The sequence below is a fragment of the Rhizophagus irregularis genome, chromosome 5 (assembly GCF_026210795.1).
Source record: "Rhizophagus irregularis chromosome 5, complete sequence".
In the NCBI taxonomy this organism is placed as follows: domain Eukaryota; kingdom Fungi; phylum Glomeromycota; class Glomeromycetes; order Glomerales; family Glomeraceae; genus Rhizophagus; species Rhizophagus irregularis.
In genome coordinates this window covers 3,496,699-3,524,597 of record NC_089433.1, presented here as the reverse complement: position 1 = coordinate 3,524,597, position 27,899 = coordinate 3,496,699, and the positions used below count along the sequence as shown (strand labels likewise).

Genomic DNA, 27,899 nt, shown 5'->3' with positions numbered 1-27,899 from the left:
ATAATAATAGTAATAACTAATTACATCTTACGCATCAAAATAATTCTGGAATTTTCATTAAACATTATTAAAAAAAACTATTATTTGTCAAGTCTTTAGTATCTGAATGCTCACCTCTGACGAAATTTATGTGTCAAATGTCAATTTAGTGATAGTTTGATATTGAAACGTTATAATGTGAGTCAAAAACTAAGCCATATAAGTTTGCTATAATTATAATTGCCGTAATTATAAGCCTCGGTCTAAGTTATCTCGGCTTAGCATCTTTAGCACCGCCAATCGGACCAGTACTTGAAATTTAATTAACAAAATAGTTTAATACTTCTTTTATTTGATAATATTTATTTCTTATTGGATAAATATATTTGATAATTATAACTACTTGGCTATATTTGTATGCTTAGCCTTAGTTCGTGTACAGGTAACATAGTGATAGCATTGGGCTTAGCATAAGTTGAAAGTCAATTAAAAGAGCTCATTTTCCCCCTTCTTTTACATCACTTATGAAAAACTGTTACTATTTTGATATCTTATACCAGTTGAAAGAGTTATATATAAGAATTCTTAAAATAGTTACTATTTAACTATTAAACTTATTATCTGGAATCAGATCAAACCTCCTATCACTAAAGATATTACTACTGCGCAAAATCGCCGCACCATTCAAGTGACCTAAACGTCACGAGTAAAATGGTTACTGCGGCTTTCAAACGTTATGGTACTAAATATTCTTATACCAGTTGAAAGAGTTATAAGAATTCTAATAATTCTTAAAAATAAAAATTTATTATATATCCAAAAGGTCAAAGGATTAACCGCAACTCCTGCATATGATACTACATTTGAAAGAATCTATCATATTGTAGAAAATACATATAAAATTCAATAATGAGTTACCAAGTCTATATGATTGTGAAATGGCTAAACAATTGAACTGGCCTATCATATATTATAGGTTTTGGCACATTTTCTAATATCCTTATTGCTTCATTCTTATTTTACAAACTGACAAAGCATGATTATTTGAAGTTTTACATGGATTTCTTTCAAGCAACATATTACTGCTCTGATAGCTTTATTTAAATATTCATATTATTATTGGAAAATCTGCATTTTTATTTCCGAACATTCTTAGTAAAGTATCTTGTTTTAACTATTAATTATATTATTTATTTAAATATTTATGAAACAAATCATTAATATTGTTACAATTAATTATTCAAAGCCTTCTTTATTAATCACTATTAAAAATACATAATGGCATATTTTTTTCTTTGTTATTGTAAGAAAAAAAAATAATACTGTTAGTATACAGTACAACAGTACAACAATACAACCAGGATAATATAAAACTAAATAAGAGACAAAAAAAGGTATCACAATTAAATCTAAAGTTGTAAAAATAATATTCCAAAATTTCAAATAAATAGAGAACGCCATATGTGTAGAAAGGTTATGTCTGATAAGGATGTTTATAACAGATATTAAAACAAGGTGGAATTCCACCTATACTTTTTAGAATTACATAATTCAATAAGTTGCAGTTCAACATTGTTACTTCCAAATCAGGTCATATTTCGCAAAAGAAGGTGAAAAATTAAGCTTAGACTCAAGTACAATTACATATTGGACAAAAAAAATCCATATTCAACTATTATGGCTTTCTAAAAGAAACAACTTGAAAAGTCTTATAAGTTTAAAAGCATTTATTTAAAGTAACTGAATTTATCAAAATTATTATCTCTACTATATAAGGATTTTTAAACATGAAGTCCATATTCTGAATGATGCAAAGTGTTGTATTTTTGGTATTTTTTGGTATAGCTTTGTTAGTACCACTCAAACTATCTTTATATATAATATTCATCCAATTTTTCATTATTTAATAAAGAGTCATATTCTTATTTTTAAAAACTTCTTGGCCAACAGCATTAAATCCTACAAAATATATATTAGACCAGCATGTAGAAATGAATCTATTCATTTTCTTGGAGTATGATTAATCTTGCTAAGGAAAGAAAATGTTATTCAACAAGCTAAAGATGAAGTTTTTTCAATGTGTGAAAATTTAAAGAAAGAGAAAGTTACTGATAAACAACTTCTTTAACTAATTAATATGGTTATTATCCCTAGAATAGGATATCATACACAACTCACATTTTTATCAAAACAAGGTTGCAATGATATTATTCCATTTAGAAAACTTTTTAAGATGAACCAAGCTGCTTCAATTAATAGATGCATCCTGTTTATTCATCAAAATTATCTTAAAACTAATTAAAATAAATTTTAAAAATAAAAATAGAATCAAAAATATTTTGTCTCTACTGCTCTGATGTGCATTTGTTATTAAGTTGCCTATAATTCAAAACAAGGTGAATAGCTATTGGATAATCAAAAATTATGGATCAATTGTAAGTTTACATGATTGGATTAAATACTGCTTTATGTTAGCTGGTCATACAAATTTTCTCCTAATGGATTTTTTGGATTAATTAAATTAAAAATGAGAGTTTCAGAAATTTAAGATCTTTCAGATATGATAGAAATAGTTCATAATGCTACTACTGGAGGATTTAATACAGCACAAACAATTTATGGTTTAAATGGAAATTCAGCAGTATTATTTTGAAATTTTAAATGAAAAAATTGAAATAGTAAATGTTCAAACAAAAGTTGATGGAGAAATTTTAATTCTTAAAAAAATATAACTTTTTCAATTAGTTTTCCAAATATATTGTTGCCAAGGAAATTATCTGCAGAATGACAATGGTACTTATATGAGCAAATCCGTGAATATGTTACTCATCCAGAAAAAAAGATCAATATTGTTCAAAACACTTATACCAAAATCTAGTACTTTCATAAAAAAATTAATAGTAATATAATAAAAATTTCTAGCATGCTTCTGCAACTAAATATAAGAATCAGATACATTTCTTACTACCAAGAGTTAGATATCAACTTTAATAGTTAATAACACTCAATTAATAAAAATAAAGAATGTTGTAATTTTTATTAAAAAATAAGGATAATTTATTTTCTCATTTTTAGGAAAACTTGTGGATTTTGATTTGGACTTCATTGCAGAAACATCATATTTTTAAACAACGTTGGTACTACGCCAAAATCACGTGATTAAGCCGTTGTTTTGTGCGTCGTTATTGAACGTCATACGACGCATTGTAAAAGTGAGAAAATGTATCGCCACTATGCTTTTTTAATTTACTGCAACAACGAATTCACTATACCAATTTCACTATTACGAATATACAGTCAATATACAATTATTTATTTACAACGTTCTAAACATACTTTGATTATATATATTTTATAAAATAAATAATGCTATATTACATTGCAACACTAATTATACATTATTAAGTATTAATATAATTTCTTGTATAAAATGGATAAAAATGTCTAAATAGAAATAAAAGAAACATAATTCAAAAGTCAAAACCAACCAGAACCTATAAGATAGGAAATAAGAAGAATGTTAAACATATTCCTAATATCCAATGTTCCATTGAATCCGAACCTAGGACTGAACCTACAAAAAAAATAGATACATTAACGAATGTTTCATTAAAAAAATAAATGTTGAAATGGATTAAAAGAGGCCGAATCTTACATGTCTATGGTCAGGTCATCTGCTTCAATAATTCAACTTCAACAGTCAATTTACGGTATATAGTATGATCCTAAAATAGAAGTGTTTAACAATGAAAAAAAGATAGCTTTAGTCTTTCATATTTATACATCAGAATGTAACATCTTACATACATTCCGTTCAAACTAGTCTGCATTCAAAGCCCAAATTTAACGTTAGCGAGTGAATTCTACAAAAATTAAAAAAAGTTAACATTTTTTTTAAAATGGATTTTGAAAATTTTTGAAAACTTACTCAGGTTTCATAGTTTTTAAAGTTATTTCCCAGAATTCTGCCAGTGGTTAAATCAGAGCAAAAGTCCTTCAATAAAAAATAATAATAATAATAATTAATAAAATTTTTTTTTAAAGTAAGTTTTTGAAAGTGATCAAACTTACTAAGGAATCTGTCCATAACCGAAGCTGGAGTCCCTACAAAATAGAAAACAAAAAATTAAATTTTTTTTATACTAAAAAGTTATTGGTATGATAACTTACCAGAATATTTGGTATCTTCGAGTTTAGAGCTAGATTCCTATAAAAAGCCTAAAAGAAATAATGAATAAAATGTTAGTTAATAAACTTTTATTAAAATAAAGATTTAAAGAAGAACCCAAATGCAAAATTCCAAACGTCTAAAGATCATAAGAGCCGGTCTCCTAAAAAAAAAGAAAAAAATAAACACCCACCTGGCTGTCTCCATATTTTTAGTAAACTTTATTTTTTTTTCTTCTTGGGATATTGTTTTCTTGGAATTTTTGTATTTCTAAAGTTAACGAAAGGGGAGGAAAAGTAAGAACGAAAGAGAAAGAGCAAAAGAGAGAAAGTTTAGTTAAAAAAAAAATCAGAGATCGAATATTAATAATATTTCACGTGATACACGTGATACAAAATGTAATCCGATCAAAATTTTCCTTTTTTACCAGTGTTGATTAGAGTTTGACATGAAATAAATTAAGTTTATTTAATAGTTTCATGAAGTTTAATTTTTTTGACTTCATATTACCCTATAAAAATACATCGTAAATAAAATGATCATTTTGAAAATTGCAATAAGATGAATTGATGATCTGCAGACTGCATAATTAAGCTTTTAAAATCTTTTTTTTTCGTTAACTTTCACTTCCCTTTCATAATTCCTCTTTTCCATTTTCATCTTCCACTCTTTTCCTTTTATTCTTCCCCCTTTCTTTTTCTCCTTTCTTTTTCCTTTAGTTTTTTCACCTTCCCTTTCTTGTGTTTTTTTTCTTTTACTTTTTTTTTTAGTGGCTGCTTTGAATTTCCTTAGACACAGATTCCTAAATTTCTCTTTAAAAAAAAAACTTTTTTACCATTTTTTCTTTTACTTATTGAAACAATTATTAAAGTTTCATTTTTTTCTTTTTGTAAATGAAATACAATATCTAGCTTTGGTTGGTAAGGTTTTTTTTATTATTTATTATTTCTTTTTTGTAGTCTTCAAATATTTAGACGCGTGGGATTTTGGTAAGAAAAGTGATTTATTAAATTATTCTTTAACATACATTCACAGGTCTTTGGACGTGAGAATAGTATGTTTTTTTTATATTTTTAAATTCCATCTTTATTTAACAAAACATTAACCTACAATTTCATTTTCATTACTTTAGATTAGTCTTTGGCTCTTTAGGTGCATGTATGGTATCTTTGTACGCGAATTTTGTAAGATATTTAACTCTTTTCTTTTATTTTTCTTTTAATAAATAGTACTAATATTCATCTTACTTTTTTCAGATGGTTTGTTCTTCAACTCTTTGGATTTGATGTAATTATGCATTTCAATAAAAATTAGACAAAGTATAAACTGATTTGAGGTTAGAAGTCATAAGCTATCTCACCAGCTGGCAAAGTGTATGAAATTTCTTTAAAACCACAAAGAAAGCCTTGCTAAAGTCATCTTTAGTGTAGGTCTAGTAATACATTGCCTTAATTGAGCGTGGCTACGAAGTTTATGATTCTATATTTATGTTTTTGTTTAATACGTGTATAAAAGTCTCTATACAAGTCATTTTATAATAAACGTTATACTTATTTCATTGTAATTTCAAATTTACATAAAATTGTTAAATCAATTATCTGTATATTTACATTTGATTATGTACATTTAATGTTAAAAGATAGTTAAATTTACGTTTAAATTGATAAAATAATACATATATTGTTCAGTAAACATTGTTTTTTATATGATTACTAATGATTATTTAATGATAATTTAGTATAGTATTAGTGTATCACACCGTTTTAATACGGTTTCAATATTATCACTATGCAATTACAAGTATTATAACTATGTTTTTGACAATTCTGAAATTTATTAATATTAAAATAGTTTACCGTTTAATAACATTGAAAAAGTTAAATTCACAGTATCGTTACGATATACCTAACAACACTGTCGCAGCATCGTGAGTGTATTGTAACTTTGCATTAATGTAAAATGCATTGTTACATTATTACAACCATGATGTTACATCATAGTGAAAGTGTTGTCTTAAAATCATAAGTTTCTGCTATGTTATATATAAAAGGAAGTTCAACAGTTATTAAACATCAGCAGGTTAAGAAGTAAAAGAAGTAATGTACAAAAACCATTTATCATTTTAAGAAGTAATATAAAAGGAAGGTCAACAGCATTACGGATGTTTACATCTGCAAGTCCTCGTCTATATAAATACCACCAATTATTTTACTTTTTTGCCTTTTGTCTGTGGAATCATCAAAGAAACGATGGCATCATCAAAAATTTCACTTCGCGATTGTATTCAAGCACTCTCGTTTATGGAAGAGGATACTTATTTTTTTTTGGGTTTTATTATTTTAAATAATGCTGTTTATCATAGACATGATGAACTGGCTTATGTTATAAAATGGTTATCAATGGCAAATGTATGCAGGTCATTATATTTTCAAAACTTAATAGAATTCATTATCTCATTTCACAAATACGCTTGAAGAGTGTGAAGTATAAAATCTAATACAATGTAGTGAATAGTGATTGTTCCATTGAAGTCGTAGAGGTGCTGAATGAAGTTCATGGATTCATAATTTCTCATTAACAAGCTTTTTTAAATTATTGATTTCAACAATAGAGAAATGTGCAAATAGCTCATATTATTAGAAACTCTAGTACAAAAGTTATTGAATTAGTTGTATGTGTATAAAATAGATAATGAACGTACATGGGCTGAACAGAAAGAGTGTATAATTACAAAACTATTACCTCCACTTTACAAACTAGTGAACAAAACGTATAGTGTTTTGAACAGTGACTTATTATAAAATCTTATTCAAAACTTTACAGATAGAAAGTAAACAATAAATATCAGGAAATAAAATCCTCATCAACTCAGAAAATTGGTATTCCTTGACAATTGGTAATGACTTCCACTAAAATTACAAAAAAAACTGATTGAAACTTTAATCTATCCATCAATGGAAGAAATGTGTAATGTTACTAATATACACATGTCAGAGGGCATGGAGAATTCTTGAAAAGTTCTTAAAAAAAAAAGTCAATGGCTATGTACTATGAAAGAAATATACTTCTAAAATAATTGATATTAATTCCAATAATATTATTATTACTCCTGCAGACTTCTATAAACTTATGAAACAAATATTTAGTTCATATATTTGACCACTTATTCATTAATATTTATTTTTATAAAATGATGGAGAAAAGTTTTAACCAAATCCAAAAAAACATGATTAATATTTCTTTTAAAAGTACAATGAAGAGCTGTGATATCCAGATATAAATAAATTAATTGTTAAGCAAATCTCTATATCTCTTCAAAATATTATGGTAAGTTGTATTGGTTGTATTCTATATTTTCTGTATTTGTCTTGTTATATATTATAATTTAATATTTCTTAATAATACAAAGTCTAGCTATCATAGGTGAACAATCTCAAAAACTCTTGATAATGCATTCAAACATAAAATTCATATTCTGAATGATGCAAAGTATAATAATGCAGTTGCACATTTTGCTTTGAAAAAGGACATTGGTTAAAGGACTGCAAAAAAATACTGGACAAGTATAAAATTATTGCTTTTAAGTGTTGGCAAGCTGATTCCCATAAAATTACATGCCTATTGTTAATCGAATGATCATGTGACCGACGATCATGTTACGAATGTTGCAAATGTTACGAATGTTCGATATGTTTAATGACATATGCAACATATTGAACATATAGCACATATTTAATATATTTAATATATAACACTTATTAAACATGTAGCATTTATACAATATATTAAACATGATTAGCATAGATTTTATTGTTATAAATAGATGTGTTCCAAGTCAATGTAAAAACAGATAATTTGTTTTGAATTTAATAAAGCATTTATTAAAAGAAGTTATCTCATTGTTTATTTTAGAGTTTAGTTCCATTGTGAATCAATAATTGCGTCTGAGTGTATATGCTAGTGTGTGCATTACCGTATTCGCATTTGATTGAATTTACATTTGTTTCATTGTGTTACCTTCGTAAATTGATTGACAGTGATACACTTACTAGTGTTTTTATATAACTTATTTCACTACGCGTTTGTTAACATTTATTAACATTTATTTTATTTATTATTCCTTCTGCTTACCATATACATATACGCTTATTTTTATAAGCATTCAAGAACTGGCATAACACTATCATCAATTAGTAAACAATCATCTTGGTTGACAAATTTTTTTATGATACTCAAAAGAATGCTTTGGCTTATTGATAAATTATAAGTCACAGGAGTAACTTCTGCATTTCATGCCGGCAGGATTTAGTCTACTTCTTATATTGGATGATATTTTAAAGACCACAATTCTTTCTCTTCTTCCTGAATTTAATAGCAAATGCTGAATTATAAGTACTTTACTAGTTTATATTATCAAACACCCAACAAGATACTGCAGATGGACTAACCAATCTACTGAAGAAGTATATTCAATTATAAAATGTTTTACTATAATAATGATATTAAGATAGCAAATGGTGTAATAGATCAAGTAACTGAAGACATCCATATTTTGGGTATAGCTTTGTCGTCAAATTTGCGAATGGGGAAAGGCCAATAAGAATAAACGTCATGTAGATATTGCAAACCACTTTAATGAAGTGTATCCCAATTTAACAATTGACAGGAGCACTATATCGAAAATTTTGTTACAAAGTGACAAGTGGACAGCTATCATAAATACAGAAGATTCTAGTAAGACGTTTAGACATAAGGCGGTCAAATTTCCGATACTCGATCAAGCCATGAATTTATGGGTGGAGAATGTTACAGCTGGAGGTGTTATTTTAACTGATTTGTTAATTAAAGAAAAAGCAAAGATATTTGCTCAAGCATTTAATATACAGGAAAATGAGTTGGTATTTTCTAATGGTTGGCTATATAAATTCAAACAACGCAATAATATCCGTAGGTATCATATACATGGAGAGTCAGAAAGCGCACCATTAGCTTCTCTCCCAGAAGAACGAACAAAACTACAGCAACTTCTAAGCCGATATATTCTTGACCAAATTTATAATATTGATGAAACAGTAAGTCTTACCATTTATTATTTATATTCCTTTATCTTTTCCTTATCTCCTTTTTTATTTTGTATCTTATAGGGCCTTTTTTATCGAATGTCACCAAGTCAAACACTTTCAACCAAACCAGTTCCAGGTAGAAAGAAAGATAAGACACGAATTACAGTTCTACTTGGTGCTAATGCAACAGGAACTGATAAACTCAAACCATGGGTAATTGGAAATGCAAAACGTCCAAGACCTCTTTCAAAGGTTAATTTAGAACGTCTTCCAGTCTTTTATCGTGGTGTTCCGGATTTTCCTTATGAAGTATTTCGAATTACTGGAAACTAAGATAACTAAGATAATGATATATATATTCTTGTTATAAATTTTAATTTAAATTTAAAAAAATCGTTTAGGTAAAATGTAACTTGAGATACAGTATATGATTAGATATAATATTAATAATAGAATCAGATAATTATATAAAAAATTTTAATTTTTATATCGGAGGATGAACACTTTTTTTATATAATTATTTAATTTACTAGCTGTACTTGCAAAATCAGATAATACCTTATAATTTTGCATTCAATTACGCACATTAACAGTATAAAATATGTTGTTATTTTTTCTTTAAATATTAGGATAGCGGAAAACGAAACGTGTTCTACACTATAACGAATCAGTAGTGCTACTATTTAAATGGTGATTTGTAAGTTAACTAGTATTTAACTAATATTTCATCGAACTAGTAAAAATTTAATTGCAGAATTACCTGTAAGAAATTTTATTTGTTATCTTTGATATTCAATGGCAAATTTTGACTTAAAATAAAGAGAACAGTGATAACGGTTTAGTTCTTATTAAATTACCGAATGCATAACTTGAAATCTTTGGTTAATGTCACTTCGTGACGACGTGACGTTAACCAATATAAATACCAATGCTCAAATAAGCTATCGACTATTGATATCAATATTGTACGATAGTGAAAATAAACCGTGCGATAATACTGAAGTAATTTCGAGCAAAATTGTTTATCATAATCTGGGAAGTACACCATCTAATAATGTATAAATTTAACGTGAATTTTTTTTTTAATCATAAATTATGCACAAATTTATTATGTAATTAAAATACATAATTAAGATATACATTTAATACATTATTAAAAAAATACAATTTTCAAATTTATTGATACATTATAAATTATAAATGATGACGAAAAATATTTAGGTTTTGTTCTAATTCATTTATTCTATTTTCTTTACTCTGTAACTTTTGGATTAATTTCATTTTGATTTGTTCTTCATTAATTAATTTTTGTTCCAATTGAGCAATTTCTTTTTCCAATTGAGTAATTTTTTCCAATTTGGCTTTCAATTTAGTAAAAAAGTTGTGATTTTGCGAAAAACCTACAATCATATTACTCATATTAATTTTATCTTGTGTTAACTGCCCATAATTAATTTGGAATTGACTTAATTCATTTTCTAATCGCTCTTTTTGTTTAATTAAACTTACTTGCTGAGATTTTAATTTTTGAATATAAGCTTCTGTTTGGGCTAATTTATCTTGTAAATTCTTTCTTTTTTGTTTTAACTGATTGATTAGAATTTTAACTTGCTGATTAATCAGTTCATTTTGTTTCAACACTTTATTTAGATTGTAAGCTAAAGCACGCTTTTCATTTTGTGAACGAGTAATTTGAGCCTGTAAAGTATTTTCTTCTACTTCTGCAAATTCTCTATTTTGTACAGCTGAGGTAAGCTTTAGATTTTGATAATCTTGTTCAATTTGAGAATTTCTTTGTTGTAAGTTAACTAATTCACTTTCTTTTAACTGTTTTCTAATTTCCATCTGAGATCTTTCAGAATAAGTTTTGGTAATCATTATTAACTTAAGATTTTCATTTTTTATTTGTTTACAAATAATTTGGGATTGACTTAATTCATTTTCTAATAGGCTTTTTTTGTTTAATTATATTTTCCTGCTGAGATTTTAATTCATAAATATAAGCTTCTGTTTGGGCTAATTGGTCTTTCAAATTATTTTTTTCTTGATTTAATTGACTAATTTTAATTTGAGCTTGCCGATTAATCAGTTCATTTTGTTTTAACTGATCAGCTAAATTGCTAGCTGAAGTTTGCTCTTCATTAGTAATTTGAGGTTGTACAGTATTTACTTTTCCTGACAATTCTTTATTTTGTACAACTGACGAATTGTTATCATCTTATTGATTAAAAAATGTGCAAAAAAAATATTAATAAAAATCATTGTTACTAATTAACATAATTAATATATTAAACTTACCAGAAGGAATAGTCAATTCACTATGTCCACCAGTACGTATATTAGCAGTATCGCAAATATAAGGTTGTGATGGTTCGGAATATTCCACAGTATTTATTGATAATTGACTTAAAATTTCATGTACTTTTTCAATATCGGGTCTTGATTCCGGTTTACCATCCCAACATTTTTGATAAAGCTCTTGATATTTTGGAGGTGTACCTTCAATTGGATTTTCTCTATTACCATCTTTAATGTGATCTCTAAGTAAATTCCGTGGACAGTCAGAAAAAGGAGGTCCCTTACTTGAAATTTCCCATAATAAAACACCTAAACTATAAATATCGGATTTCTTATCTTTTTTATACCTAATATCCTTAAAACATTGTGGTTCAATATATGCAAGTACCTCAAGTTCATTATGTTTTGTATGAGTTGTAGCTTCCGCTAGCTTTTTAGATAATCCAAGGTCTGCAATTAATAATTTTTTATCATTCACTAATATATTTTTTGAGTGCTACAAAATGATTGAACAATATTTATTAAAAATTATCATCGAAATCATAAACAAAATACTATAAATAAATATTCCTTTACCAAGTCTCTATGAATTATTCCTTTGGAATGTAAAAATTTCAATCCACTAGTAATATCCAATGCCATTTGAATTTTATCTTCCCATTTCAAAGAAGTAAAATTTTTTTCCAAATATTTTCTTAAATTTCCTCCATTGGCATATTCCAACACCAAAATATAATTCTCAGAATCTATTAATTTAAATATAAATAAGTTAGATTGAACTGTTTAAGTAAAGTTATTTAAAAAAAATTTTTTTTAACATAAACCTTTTGTTATTCCTAGACAGCGATTGATTTTTGGATGATAATCAACCTCACGAAGGAGCTTTAACTAAATGGTAAACCGAAAATTAATTATTTATATGTATATTATCAAGCTAATATACTGTAAAACATAAAAAGAACAATTTCTACCTCCTTGATAAGCTCTTTATTAACCTCATCAAGTTCATCTGAATTTTTATTAATTATAATTTTTAGTGCGACCAATCCCGTATTATCCAAATTTGCTTTAATCACTTTACCGAAACTTCCACTACCAATTTCGCCAATTTTTTTAAATTCATCATATTCAAAATAGCGAATATACCCATTCCTTATCTTTTTCTTAATCCATCCTTTTACTGAAGTCATTTTATAATTAAGCTACAAGAGAGAAATATTTATTATTTCTTTGTTATTTTTTTTTTCAACGTTTTAAATTTTATTTCACCGTACAAAGAATTCCATAATTATGCATATTGCCGATCCATTTCATTCTACAATATAATGTACTTCCAAATTTAAAATAACGGTTAAACCCCCAGTTTCATACCAATATTTTATCTCGCTTATATAAGAATATTCGTTTTACGAGAAATTTCATCCCCAAGCACAATTTATAATTAAGAAAATATGATTGATATATATAATAATAGAGATTTGAGTGGGCATTTATTTTTTATTATTGAAAAAGTACTAGAGAAAAAGCGTTTAAAAAAAATAAAATATTAATAAAATCATTTATATTATCATCATCATCATCATCATTATTATTATTATATACTGTACATATATAATTTTTTTCGTGTTTTATTTTCAAGAAAAGTTTTATTTGTTTCCTTTATTAGGAAAAAAAAATTTCTTTCAATTTCTTTTTTATTTATCTTTTTTATCAAAAGTGATAATGGTGCAACAAATAATGAGAAAAATACACAAAATTCAAACGTGATACTGCTAAAAAAGCGGGTAATTACAAATTAATTTAATGTTAATGATAAGAAAAATAAAAAAGAAAATCTCAAAAAACAGATTTATCAATTGAATTGAGGTCATTTATTTTTTTTATCAAAAAAAAAAGTGACAGATAAAACATATCTCAATTTTTTATAAGCGCCCAAAATTGAATCTACAAAAAGAAAAAAGAAACCAACAGAACATTAGAACATTAGTAAGCATTTCTAAAGAATTACGTAAGTTATACTCAATTTTGAAACTTGCCAACTCAGTTGAAAAATAAAACCTGAAGGATCCCATAAAAAAAATTATTATTTTTATTTTTTTTAAAAAAAAAATTGTAAGCTTCACTCATTTTAAATATTCAATGCCAAAATTGAAGTCATAGGGAGTCTACAAGAAGAAAGTGAATACCTTCCATCTTGAAAGTCCAAAAGAGAAGAAAAGGAACAGTTTGAGCAAATGAAAAAAAATGAAAATAAAATTCAACATACCCAATTTCCTTAAAATTTAAAATAATGTATTGGCATTAAATAAAACAATTAAAAAAAAACCTTGAAGAATCCAGCTAAAACCTGTAAAAAAGTTGGTTAGGGTAGAATTTTGAAAAAAATATTTTTCGTTCGTTTATAGAAAAGAAGGAAAAAAAAATTTATTATTTATCAATTTATCAACCAAGGATGATAATGATGCGACAAATATTTGCATCTATACTTTTTTTTAAAAAGGAGTAAAAATCACAAAGTATCAAATGTGCCTGCTGTAAACAAATGGGAAAAAAAGTGGTTGAATAAGCAAAAATAAAATAAAAAAAAAATCAAGTTTATTATCATTTTTTTCTTTTATCGTTTCGCAGGAATAATTATTGTATTTATGATTTATTCTTTATTAAGAAATGATTTTTGGATTAATCATTTTTTCCTTTTTTTTTAATTAAAAAAATGATGAATATATAAATTTTTTTTTTTATTGTTAATATCTATAATTAATAATAACCTACAAAATGATTTTATGACCATAATAAGGTTCTTATCATTAATATCAATGTGAAATATTTATATGCATCTTTGGACGATAAATTTTTAAGTTGTCATTTATTCATCGGCTTCATCGCGTGCTTCTTTTTGTCACCCGTGTCAATCAGTCACACTCCTCTATGTATATTCTTTTTCTATTTTTCACTCCCCACTTTAAATGTCACATGTATTAATTTTGACCAGAGTGCATCGCTATTGGCGATGAGTACATTTTTTTAATTATTGCACATTTCAATTATGTAATAAAACATTATTACTACAACATTACATTAAAAGATGAATATTATCTGGTGTAATAAATTTGGCGTTTAAAAAAAGTTTCGTAAAGAATACAAAAAAAACAGTACCATACAATAAGACATTGAGACATTTAGTTGTTCCTTTTATAATATCTTTAGTTTTAGGTTTACGCCCCAGCCAAAGATTCTGAGCAAGGTCGTCGTCGTCGACTCGTCGTCCCTGCCAACGTTGTAAAAGTAAAAGTGGTGTTTTTATATGGTAGTTATTTTAGTTATTTAAGTCTCCATTTCATATCATTCATCTTTAATTCCATATTAGTTATCTTTATACCTATTTCATCATTTTTGATTCGACACCGCTCATTTTTTGACTTCATATTTAACATTCTCCAGTTATTGATTTAAATTTTTTGAAATCACTTTTGAATTCGTTAAGATTCGTTGAAATAATATAACTTTTCATTTTTTGCTTCCATATGATTGATCAAATAGGTTAACGACACGTTTTACATAATAAAGAATCACAATGTATTATATATATTATATATTATGTGGAATAAGCTCGGTCAAGAGACGAGATATACTATATCGAATAAAAATTCTTGAAACTATTATGTTATTCATGTACTGATTATAAATTGAAAAAATTGAGAAAAGAATCTGGAAAAAAAAACGTTATGTGCGTTATGTGTATATTTTTATACTGTTTGTGTGTGAGTCATTGTAACTTTCAATGGCGTACATTCAAATCATTTATAACTGTTCATTGTTGAAAGATATTCAAAACAATTACTTTCTCACGATACAATATTATTAAAGTTTACCGCCAAAATAATATCTGGAACAATTAACAATGATCTCCCCCATGGTTAAAAGAATGGAAACACGCATGAAATAAAATACACGTGAAAATACAATTATTAACCCAGGAAACATAATATATGATAATTTTTTTATTAATGCTGTCTAATCTAGCTCTGAGTTATTACTAAAATAATAATTTATTTTTGATTATATATAAAAAATGCGTGTTAAAACAAGTAAACATTTTCATTATTTTTAAAGTTTGTCGAGTAAATGAAAACCGCGAACAAGTAACCCACCCACGTGTAAAATGTTCACCTTTAAAATGTACATACTTTTTTAAAATTGAGAAAAATACCTAATTTTGTGATACAAATAAGGGACAAATAAATTACAATGCAAAGGTATTTACAGAAATATTTTAATTTTCATTTTTTCCTCCAGTTCCAAAACTCTGCCAAAGGTATTCCGTAAGTAAATAATAAAGCTACAAAAACCATTAAATTACAAATATTAATATATAATAATCAAAATAATAAAAATAGTAAAAGGATGAAAAATTCGTACTTCTCTATTAGCATTGTGTAAATCAATATTATGATTACTATCGGTATAGAATTGTACACGATAATTATGGACCGAAGCAAGTGTTAACCTATCAATTAAATTAGCGGTATTTTGGAAGTGAACTATAAAAACATATACATATATATATTAATATTTTAAGTGTAAAGACCAAAAAAATTTTTATGATAAGAAAATATTCATTATACTTAACCATTGTCTATTTTAAAAATTTTAAATTGATAAAAACGAAAAAGATTATTATATTAATAAAACGAATGACTTGTTGATCAAAAATTCAATCACATTGTATAAAAAAAAATTCATTCTTTACCATCACCAGTTCCATGCACGAGCAAAAATTTGGCATTATCGAAACCTGTCATATTAGTAATAGCACTATGTTCATAGCCATTTGGATTTTGTGCCGGTGTCTTCATATAACGTTCAGTATAAATGGAATCATAGTATCTATAAAAAATAAAAAATAAGTAAGTATTGCACAAAAATTATAATTTTTAAAAATTTCGATTTTTACCTCCAATCGGTAACGGGTGCAACGGCCATTCCAACTTGAAAGACTCTAGAATCTAATTCAATAACTTTTGTAGTTAAAAACCCTCCATATGACCAGCCCCAAACTGCCATTTTATTTGAATCAACATAAGGTAATTTTGACCAATAACGTCCAGCATTAACTACATCCTTTGATTCAAAATCACCTATATGTTTCCTAACACCACATCTAAATTTTCTTCCCTTAAACCCTGTACCGCGTGTATCTACTATTACTGTAATATATTTTAATCGTTCTGATGAAGCTAAAAACACATGCCAATCAATTTTGAATCTTGTTTGAACGAGCTGGGAATTTGGACCTCCATAAACATTGAATAATACTGGATATTTTGTTTTTCCGCTTTCATCCATTCCAGGTGGTCTTATTTCGACAACATTGAGAACTAATTGGCAAAATACATAAGTCAAAATTATTACTCCATATAATCTAATACTTGAAAAATAAAACTTACTGTTTCCGTCACTTTCAATCGTTAGATGTCTTCTTGTGGGAGTTTCGAGGGATCCCATAAGTTTTCTGAGGCCATCATTCTCATGTAAAACCAATGCAAAATCTAAAACATATAACCACGATTAACCGCAAAATTTAACAAAAAATTTATTATTATTATTTTTATTGAACTTACTAGGGTCTCCAATTTTTAATACTTTTTGCCAGGGAATATCAGGACCTTCATAATTTAAATTATAATATTGAGCACCTGGTGAAAAACTAACCGAATAAAATCCTTCATTATTGATGTCTGTTAATGCTGTTCTATTTTTCCCATTAAAATCTACGGAATATAGATGTCTTTCTATAGAAGACTTTTCCGTGCTGATATAATATCTGAAAAATAAAAGAAAAAGTTATAACGTTAAATCTTAAATTACTCTTATTTCAAGCCCTTTAAAAATCATGCAAGGCTCTTACATCAATTCTCGTTCATAATCAACCGCTTGTATTCTACCATCAACCTCCCATTCTCCACTAGTGAGAAACTTAGGCGTATTTGAATCAACAGGCGAAAATAGGGCGAGATGATCATATCCGTTATTAACCACAATATCAACATAACCATCCTGTTCGAGACTACCCGACTTTTTCACGTAAAACATACTCCTATTCTACATAATTAAAGTATTATAATATAAATATGTCCTTTAATATGAATGCCAAGAAAAATTTTCTTATTATATTGAAAATAAATAACAAATAAACTTACTATTTCATACCATCCACCATCCATTTTATCAGCATCTTCTTCGCGTACAGTTTTTCCTTTACGGGTATTTACATTAACAAGAACTATCCTTGAGATGTCTTGAACGCGATTCATGACTCTTACTAAAACAGTATCGTCCCCAGCCCACATAACTTCTGTTATTATTCTTTCATCGTCTGAAAAATCGTCTTCAAAAGTAATGGCGCCAAATTGTGAGGCTAATGGAGTTTCCAAATCATAGACATGAAAAGTTGCGATCGGGTTTGGATACCCAGGTTTAGGATATCTCATGACAACCTCCTTAGGATAGGGTGTAGCATTAAAATGAGTCAGATAAATGGGGAATTCGTACTCGGGAACTTCTGATTCATTTAATCGAAGATAACCAATACGTTTTCCTCCGTTAGACCACCAAATTGCATTATCTGTCTTAAGAACCTCCTCTATAATACGGACATTTAAAGATTACTTAATTTTTATACTCAATAAATATATTAATTGAATTCGAAAATAAATACCTTCATAAATCCAATCTGGCATACCATTAAAAATGACAGCTGAACCATCAAATGTAAGACGTCTTTCATCTACTAAATTTACTGATACATACATGTCATTGTCTTTGATAAAGGCCTATAGAATAATCAGAATTTAAGTAATCTTAAAATAAGATAAACGTGAATGATTTACAAATATAACCATACCACAGTGTGACCAACAGGACTCCATTGAGCATGCGCTATTACCGCTTGATGATCTTTGTCAATGGGATTTGTAAGAGGGAAAGTTGAACGCGATGTTATGTTGAATATCCAATAATTTGAAAAGTGTGAAAATCTCCATTGCTTAAAGAGGAGAATGTATATTAATTAATGTGACGTCATTTTCTGCCATAATAATAAAAATTTTTTTTCATATTCAATACCTTCGTTCTGTTAGTAGTAAGCAAAACATATTCTGAATCCGGCGATACAACAAAATCATTATAATGAAGATGTTTACCATTTGGCTAAAAAATGTGACAATATAGTTAAGTACTCTCATCTGACAATTAATTAAAGTGTATATGTCCTAAATACTAACATCGACAATGTCCTTCCCGTTGACCAAAATCTTCTTTTTATCATCTGCGACATACTTGACTATTATACTATCATCATGATCTCGATATATGAAAGCACCATCAACATCTAAAAAAAATTGGTTCAATTGTAAACATACATGTGTTTTTAAATTGAATAATTAAAAATTCTGAATTGAACCAACATACCATCATCCGTCTTAATCCATTCCAACTTCTGATATTCAGGAATAAAACTACCGTTATATAAATCATCAAACTGTATTCGGCTAGCAAGGCTACCAGTTCCAGACATATGACCTGTCCTATAAAATCCATAAATTATGGCCGAGGCAACCCAGGCGAATACAAATATTCCAGCAATACATAAACACGGTAAAATTGATCTATCGATTTTCTACGAATTGATCAACATAAAATTAGTAATTTAATTCTGGATATAAATCTTTTTTTTTTCTTGAGAAAAATAAACTCACATCTTGTTTGCCATATTCCATACTGTCTATATTTTCTTCCATGTCAAGTACAGTATCGTCTTCCCCTCTTTCTTTATTAAGCATTGTTTCTTGTTCTTCCTCACTATTTTTGTGACCGAATCCATTGTCGCTGTTTGGGGAATCTAGAGGATCCCCAGTCTCATTCACAGAAGATAATCGTGGATCATGTTCTGTTTCCTTGGAAGGTAACGATATATATTTCATAAAGCTCATCTTTGCTACTTAAGAAATTAAACTTTTCCCTTTGTAATATCCTTCATGAACAGTCAACGTCGTCTTATTCACGAAGAACCGACTATTACATGTATTAACGGTTGTATTGTAAAAAAGCGACTAAGCCACCACTAAGCCACCACTAAGCCAATAATTATAAAATGTTTGTGATTATAAAATTATATAATAAGGGCTTAGTTGTAAATAATTCGAAGAAATTAGTAAGAAAAAAACCTTCGCTTCTCAAACTCGAAGACTCGAAGACAACAAATTTTACTTTCAAAAGAATTTCTGTTAATTAATTTTATTTTATTTATATTAGCCACAAATGTGATTTATCAATATACCAAAATTGGCAAAATTATAATATAGTAGATACTATAGTACTTTCTGCTGTTACCATTACATTTCTATGAAATTTCTAATTATAGCCATTATATGATTAAAAGCGCCGATCAAATAAACAACTAAGCCAATATGTATTATTTGTATTATTCAGCATTTAAGCCACATGATTTGGTTTTATCGGCTCGAATTAAGGTAGATTTCATAATTTAATTTGTGCGTTTAAATCGTACTGTAGTTGATAGAACATCTAACAAAATTAACGGCTCAAAATAACAATCGTACACTTATCGACCCAAGGTTATTAAATAATCTATTGACATATATTCAATTTTTTTTTTTTAAAAAAAAAAAAGAATAATTTATTTGATTTATTACTTACTTAGGGCTCGATATTAATCTTACGAGGATCCGCTGATCGTGTAACATAAAATATGGAATATCTTTTATTAGCAAGAATTTGCAATTAATAGGTTCATAAAAAAGATGGACGATATTATATTTGACGACTCCCAGCAGTCTACTTCAACAACAAGTAGTTCAACACCGCTAAACCAAACTAATGCGTCGGAAATTTTCATTTCACAGGGCGAGTCAAGAAGAAATTCTCTCGCCCTTGAGGACGATTTGTCTAATTTTGATCAACTTACACTTTCGGCGGCAGATGCTTTAAAATCAAAATTGTAAAGAAAATGTTCCTTGCTTTTTTAATACATTATATTTGTTACTATAAATTATATTGAATGACAATAAATTATTCAAATAGGACAGACATGGATGATTTTACGTTTAAACGTAAGCGTTCAGTTGGTAATCGATTATTTTCTCGAACTGATACACCAAAAAAACGTTCGAATCTTGAGGGTGGATATGTTTCTACTAGTCTTAGAAAGCATAATGATGAAGAATTTGATGGAGATGTGACAGAATGGACAATGGAGGGCACTGGTAGTAGAGTTGCATATGATGATTTTACGACAATAGGTTCGTGATGCATAAATTTAGTCGAATCCACTGTTATTGGAAAAGTTGGAAAAGAAATATTAAATTATTATATCGTTCATTTTGGTTATCTAAGATTGGATACATGATTTTGCAAAAGAACGCGCACGACAAAAAAGATTACATCAACAAAAAGGTATACGAGGAAGATTAAACATTTTGTTTGATGCGATGGAAGGGTGGATAGTAGTTTTAGTTGTTGGTGAGTTATTGTGTCATGTTAATTAATGTGATCTTTAAACCATGTTATTTAATACGATATATTCTGATGTTAGGTATCGCATCTGGTATTCTTGCTGGAATTATTGATATAACTTCAGATTGGCTTAGTGATTTAAAAGAGGGATATTGCGAAACTGCATTCTATTTGAATAGAAGATTTTGTTGTTTGGGTTATGATGGTACGTAATTTCAAATGGGTATATGTCTTATATGTTATTCAATAGTTAACTATTAATTTCAATATAGACGAACAAGATGAATGTAGAGAATGGATAACGTGGAATTCTGCCCTTCAAGCAAGATCAGTAGCTGCAGAATTTTGGACAAATTATTTATTTTATATAATTTTTTCGGTAAGATTGGTGATTAGAATAAAAGAATTCTCTTTATTTTGTTCCGATATTTATAATATTTGGATACTTTGTTCTTAGACATTATTTGCCACAACGGCTGCTTACTTGGTCAAAACTTATTCACCATATTCGGCAGGTAGTGGTATACCAGAAATAAAAACAATTCTAGGAGGTTTTGTCATCCGAAAATTTTTAGGATGGTGGACATTAGTTATCAAAGGCATTGGAGTGGTTAATATCTAATTTAATTTGAAATTTAAACGTCATGATTAATGAATTTTTTTTGAATTAATATATATATTTAAATTATTTTTAGTGCCTAGTTGCAGCATCTAGTCTTTGTTTAGGTAAAGAGGGCCCTTTGGTTCATTTGGCTTGTTGCTGTGGTAATATAATTCCTCGAATTTTCCCAAAGTTTAGATATAATGAAGGTAATAATTATTAAAATTCAATATTTATCAAATATTATTATTCATTGAATTTATTTTTGTGAAATCCTCAATTAGCAAAGAAGCGTGAGGTGTTATCAGCAGCTGCTGCTGCCGGTATATCGGTGGCATTTGGTGCACCGATTGGTGGCGTTTTATTTAGCTTGGAGGTATTTGAAAAAAATTTGATAAATCAAATATTTAAGTCGCTATTATTTGTGAGTTTGAGATTAATGTTGTATCATTTAGGAAGTCTCATATTATTTTCCATTCAGAACCATGTGGAGGAGTTTCTTTTGTGCTATGGTTGCTGCTGTTTCACTTGCAGTATGTGATTTTATTTATTATTGCTTTTATTAATAGAACCAATCGTTCTTGGATCGTTACATGCTGAAGACGTGTTTTTTTTGCACTATTTTAGTTCATGAATCCATTTAGAACGGGAAAGTTAGTCCTTTTCCAGGTTGTTTATGATAGGGATTGGCATGCGTTCGAACTTTTCTTTTTCGCACTATTAGGTGTTATGGGAGTATGTGTAGCCCAAAAATTAATTATTAATTATTAATTATTATTTTTAATTATAATGATTTTATATAACCAATTTTTAATATTTGTAGGGGTTATATGGTGCTTTATTTATAAGAATGAACCTTAAGATTGCAGCTTTTCGTCAAGATTCATGGTTACGTTTCTTTAGTGTTCATGAAGTTGTATTTATGTCCGTACTTACTTCAATTGTGAGTTATTTAAACATATTTATGAGGGTTAATCCATCTGAATTGGTTGCTAATTTATTTCGTGAATGCGTTGGAGGAGATTATCATAATCTTTGCAAGTAAGTTTATAACCATTCAAACTTATTTTATATTCTTTCTAATAATTAGCTTTAACTAAAATGCCATTATAATTAATAATTCAATAGTCATGTAAATCATTGGAAGCCAACATTATTGCTATTGATTGCCTCTATTTTAAAATTTTTCTTTACTGCGTTTACATTTGGGTTAAAAGTTCCTGCTGGTGTATGGTTGCCGTCTATGGCAATAGGTGCATGTTTTGGAAGAGCCGTAGGATTGACCGTACATGCTTGGCATATGTAATGATTACTTTTATATTTATCATATTATTAATTTCATATTCTCAATTATTTACGCATTTTTTAATTATTTAAGGTATAACCCTAATTTTTGGCTTTTTGCTTCATGTGCACCAGAAGGCCGATGCATTACACCAGGAATGTATGCGATGGTTGGTGCAGCTGCAACTTTTGGAGGAATTTCGCGAATGACTGGTTAGAAATCATTTTATTGAATTTTACAAACGATAATAGCAGATATTAACTACTTGTTTTCTTCTGATTATATTTAGTATCTCTAGTTGTAATTATGTTTGAATTAACAGGCGCATTAACTTATGTACTGCCTATTATGATCACAGGTGCGGAAATGGTCAATTTTTTTTTAAATTTGATGTACCGGTTTACTGAGAATCATTTCTATATATTATACAGTCATGATTAGCAAATGGGTTGGTGATGCCTTTGATAAAGAAGGCATCTCCGACGGTTGGATACGTATGAGTGAATATCCTTTCTTAGATACCAAAGAAGAATATGTGTATAATACATTAGCTTCTCAAGTAATGACTCGTGTTGATGACTTAATAGTAATAACCGCAACGGGTCATACACTAGATAGTCTAGGTATTTTTATTTATTTTAAAGACATATATAGTTAATTATGATAATTATTATAATATTGTAAATTCTTACACATTTTTTAACGATTATATAGAGAAACTGTTGAATAGCGTGGATTATAAGGGCTTTCCTGTGGTTCATAATGCAAAAGATATGTTACTTACTGGTTACATTTCGCGTTCAGAGTTGAGATATGCAATTGGTATGAATTTGAGATATTAAATAAACGATCATAAGAATTTGTTTTTAATTGTTATTGTTTTTGATTAGATAAAGCAAAAAAAAAACCGGGAATCTTATTGTCTAGCCCTTGTTACTTTTCTGGCAACCTTCCTATACTTGATGATTCAATTTTTATTGATTTCAAACCATGGATGGATCAGGTAATATAATTATTATCTCTTTGGGAATCTAATTTTATTATATTATTTAGAATTATTTAATTATTTTTTATTTATAGACACCAATAACAGTTTCTCATAAGTTTCCAATGGAAATGGTGATTGAATTGTTTAAAAAGATGGTAAGATCATAGAATTTATAATTATTAAAAATATATTGTTCAATATTGTATATATCTAATCAATCTACTACCTATTTAAGGGTTTAAGATATACCCTAGTTACAAAGAAAGGACAACTTTTGGGATTAATTACAAAGAAAGATGTATTAAGACATCTTTCAATAATGTATGATCCAAATTCGTCAGAAGACGATTTACAAGAAAATCTCATGATGTTACCCGAACGAAGAATGTCAAGTTTTGTCGGTGATTTTGGAATAGACTAATTTATTACTATTTAACGGTTTAAGTATATTAGTGTTGGTAATTAGAAAATTTCGAGCGAATTGTATATTATAATAAGTAAAAAAGTAATTGTAAATTTTATAAACATTTTTAAATTAAATAATATTTAGATTTTATTTATAAAAAAAAATCGACTCGGTAATGTTACACCGGAATTTTTCCGGTCATGAAATGTTGCAACTTGTTATTGGTTATAGGAATTTGATCATGATTTTCTGCCTGAATGAGAATTATAATAATTAGCAACGCTGCAGTTGGTACACCAGGAAACATTTAAGTTTTGGATCGTCGTACAACATTAAATTTATAAGTTTTGTGAAAATCTTTCCTGTATGATAAATTCTTATAATTCTCTTCGTTTCTTTCTTTTTTTTTTGATCTGTAATAAATATACTAAAAAGAAATCATGGAAATTGATACTTTATCTGTTATTTTGTTGGTTTTAATCATATTTTTTACATTTCTTTCAATTCGTGATGCTCCAAATCCCGATGTACATCCTTTATTATTAACTTCACAGTCTGACTGTGCTAAAGTTCGAAACCCTGGTGAGACTGCTATCTACAGAGCAAGTAGTTCTGCTCATGGCATGCCTTTAATGACAAGTCCTGACAAAAGTATAAAAATTATTTCTGATTTATTCGAAAATGGAAAAAAACTTGGAACGGACTGTCTTGGTTTCAAGGATACTAATGGGTTTCATTGGGTAATATATATTTATAACATATTTATTAAAATAAAATTATGATAAATAATAAATTAAAAATTAATTCATTATCCAATGTTTTAAAATTAAATATTTTAGGAATCATATCGTAAGTAACAAATTATGAAAGTAAATAATGTTTTAATTAAAAATAAAATAAAATTTTATATTTGTATTAAATTTTAGAACAAGTTGCCGAAAGAGTTGTAAATTTTGGAACAGGATTGATAAAATCCACAGAATTGACACCTAAATCATCGAGTATGTTTGGGATTTTCATGAATAGTCGACCAGGTATTTTACCGAAAGTGATTTTTCTTTATTCATTAAAACCTCTGAACCATAAAAATAATATTTTAATATATATATATATATATTTGTTTATAAAGAATGGGTGATTGCAGATTTGGGTAAATATAATAACTTTTTATATGACTCTAAGAATCATTTAATGAAATGTTTATTCGTGAATTAATAATGAATTTTCTTTTTTAAACGATGAAAAGTTGCCAGTCATTATAGTTTAATTACAGTAGCTATACCAAGTATTCCTCTTCGTTTGAATGACATTATCAGCCAAATAAACCTTACACAAATCGGAGTTATAGTGGTATCCAATGATACGCTTCCAATTATTTTCAGTGCCGCGCCATCTTGTGCATCATTAAAACATGTCATATTGACGGAGTCTTCAATTTCATCTGATCAAAGCGAAAAGGCCAAAGCTTTGAATTTAATTTTGACAAGATTCAAAGAAGTTGAAGAATTAGGCTCTCAATCTAAATTGGAATTCGTTGTAGCTGGTAGAATAATAAGTTTTTCACCTTGTTCATGATATATATTTGATGATACAATTGACTTGAATACAACTTACTTTAACTTTCTTATTATTATCAACAGAACCTGGAGAAACTGCAACTATTGTATTTTCGAGTGGGACTACATCAGGCGTATGTAAAAATAATATAATTAATTTATTTTTTTAAAGGTTAAGCTAATGATCCTTTCCTTTTATTTCTTTAATAGGAACCGATTGGAATTGAATTGACACAAGAAGTAAGTTAGTTAATTTGTTGTTTAATGAATAGTCTATGGAAATTTTATTAACTTTTGACATTGAATGATAGAATATCGTTGCAGATGTTGGTAAGTCAACACAAGTTATACTACAAGAAGTGTACTTTACAAAAAATTTTTTTAACAATTTTCTTAATTAGCCGGAATCCTCTCGACAATTCCAAATGCACAAAAAATCATTCCCTCCGATAAGCATTTATCATATTTACCACTTGGTAAGAATTAATTTGAGTAGTTTTTATTACTTCTTGCAATCCTATTTACCTTCACATGATTTTATATTTATATTTTAGCTTACATGTTCGAAAGGATCACAGTTCTTGCTCTTTTATATTCCGGAGCATCAATTGCATTTTATAGTGGAAAATCATCTACTGTATTAAAAGAAGCCGAAGAAGTTAAACCTACCATTTTTACCAGGTTTGAATATTTATTCTTTTTTTTTAATTCTTTTTTTTTTAAGATTCTAATCTTCGTTTTTTTCGCCTCTTTTAGTACACCCCGATTTTTGATTCGATTTCATGAAACTATTAGACAAGAATATGGAAATCAATTTCTTTTTGAGAGAGGATATGCATTTAAATTAAAACATCTAAGAAAAGGAAAGTTGGTTACAAATTCACTTTGGGATATGTTGGTATTTAATAAGATCAAGGAAAAATTTGGAGGTCAAGTTCGAGTTATTGTTACTGGAGCTGGTAATATATTAAATTTATTATTTTTTTTTAAGGAAATAATATTGATTTTAACGTGATGAAAAACTCATTACACACATTTTATTGTGATAGGACCAATTTCTCAAACTATACTTGATTTCCTCCGTTTAACCGTTGGATGTCAAGTTATTCAAGCTTATGGTCTTACTCAGTGTAGCGGTGCTGTTACATTTAATGCGTTTTTTGATTATCAACCAGCTGATCGATCAGGATGTGATTCACATACTGGTGGACCGATTCCATGTAATGAAATCAAATTGGTGAATTATGAGGAGAAAGGTTACACTGTTGAAGATAAACCTAATCCCAGAGGAGAAGTATGTATCATATATAACAAAATGATATAGCTTTTTACGGATTAATTGTATCAATAATCAAATATGTTTTATCAAATAATTATAGATTTGTGTAAGAGGACCAAATGTTATGAAAGGTTATTATAAACGTCCAGAGCAAACAGCTCAAGCAATTGATTCTGAAGGGTGGCTTCATACTAGTGATATTGGAATGATCTTACCGAATGGAACATTAAAAATCATTGATAGAAAATTGGTAAATTATTTAATCACCTTTTTTATGTCGTTTTTTTTTTAAAAAAAAACAATTGCTATTTCTAATTTTACTTTATACCTGATATTTATATAGCCAATTAAACGACAAAAAGCGGCGGAATTTTAATTTTAAGTATTATAAAATCTAGTTTTTTTTATATTATGCGAGATGTTATTGTACTTTTTTTTTTAATTTGTCTTACAATTATTTAATAATAAATTATCTATTAAATTTATTTAAATTAATGATAATGTATAATTGATTATAATTACTTTTTATAATAAGGCATTTAATATGCTTATAAATGAAACTCTTAAATGCGAATATATACACACATATATGTATTATTGTTATTAGTGAGGTTTGGTGATCTGTTAAGTGAGATTCATAAAATACAAAAAAAAATACGCTTTTTATGTAACTATTAAACATACCAATGACGCAAAAATATTAGTGCAAATGTTCATAAGCTCTCCAACAAATAGTTTCAAC

At 27.6% G+C, this 27,899-nt stretch overlaps 5 protein-coding genes across 5 annotated transcripts; 2 read left to right on the top strand and 3 right to left on the bottom strand.

Annotated features, from left to right (window-relative positions):
• Positions 1-10,404: 10,404 nt before the first annotated feature.
• On the bottom strand, positions 10,405-11,088 carry OCT59_025283 (uncharacterized protein; the record flags this gene model as incomplete). The annotated part of the gene is made up of 1 exon (XM_066137422.1): positions 10,405-11,088. The coding sequence occupies one exon, from the start codon at positions 11,086-11,088 to the stop codon at positions 10,405-10,407; it is 684 nt and encodes a 227-aa protein (XP_065991986.1).
• A 58-nt stretch (positions 11,089-11,146) lies between these two features.
• On the bottom strand, positions 11,147-12,698 carry OCT59_025282 (uncharacterized protein; the record flags this gene model as incomplete). The annotated part of the gene is made up of 5 exons (XM_025328695.1): positions 11,147-11,427; positions 11,509-12,004; positions 12,085-12,254; positions 12,333-12,396; positions 12,480-12,698. The coding sequence occupies 5 exons, from the start codon at positions 12,696-12,698 to the stop codon at positions 11,147-11,149; spliced, it is 1,230 nt and encodes a 409-aa protein (XP_025165469.1).
• A 2,780-nt stretch (positions 12,699-15,478) lies between these two features.
• Positions 15,479-19,780, bottom strand: OCT59_025281 (uncharacterized protein). Its single transcript, XM_066137406.1, has 15 exons — positions 19,266-19,780; positions 18,979-19,186; positions 18,792-18,898; positions 18,634-18,717; positions 18,413-18,553; positions 18,227-18,341; positions 17,709-18,151; positions 17,417-17,610; positions 17,130-17,332; positions 16,956-17,057; positions 16,463-16,886; positions 16,259-16,395; positions 16,139-16,144; positions 15,928-16,049; positions 15,479-15,847 (listed from the first exon to the last, which is right to left on the bottom strand). Exons 1-15 carry the CDS (start codon positions 19,497-19,499, stop codon positions 15,782-15,784), a joined length of 2,586 nt encoding a protein of 861 aa, XP_065991985.1. The 5' UTR covers positions 19,500-19,780; the 3' UTR covers positions 15,479-15,781.
• A 550-nt stretch (positions 19,781-20,330) lies between these two features.
• Positions 20,331-24,479, top strand: OCT59_025280 (uncharacterized protein; the record flags this gene model as incomplete). Its single annotated transcript, XM_025309676.2, has 19 exons — positions 20,331-20,527; positions 20,611-20,828; positions 20,923-21,048; positions 21,122-21,247; positions 21,315-21,421; positions 21,500-21,652; positions 21,738-21,852; positions 21,928-22,019; positions 22,099-22,176; positions 22,271-22,378; positions 22,467-22,684; positions 22,772-22,945; positions 23,022-23,140; positions 23,218-23,286; positions 23,360-23,551; positions 23,643-23,750; positions 23,819-23,931; positions 24,009-24,071; positions 24,152-24,479. The coding sequence occupies 19 exons, from the start codon at positions 20,331-20,333 to the stop codon at positions 24,335-24,337; spliced, it is 2,562 nt and encodes an 853-aa protein (XP_025165467.2). The 3' UTR covers positions 24,338-24,479.
• A 283-nt stretch (positions 24,480-24,762) lies between these two features.
• On the top strand, positions 24,763-27,533 carry OCT59_025279 (uncharacterized protein; the record flags this gene model as incomplete). The annotated part of the gene is made up of 14 exons (XM_025322771.2): positions 24,763-25,062; positions 25,162-25,171; positions 25,249-25,356; positions 25,452-25,472; positions 25,569-25,865; positions 25,963-26,012; positions 26,089-26,118; positions 26,190-26,208; positions 26,280-26,354; positions 26,433-26,559; positions 26,635-26,837; positions 26,928-27,172; positions 27,258-27,407; positions 27,501-27,533. The coding sequence occupies 14 exons, from the start codon at positions 24,763-24,765 to the stop codon at positions 27,531-27,533; spliced, it is 1,668 nt and encodes a 555-aa protein (XP_025165466.1).
• Between the last annotated feature and the right edge of the window lie 366 nt (positions 27,534-27,899).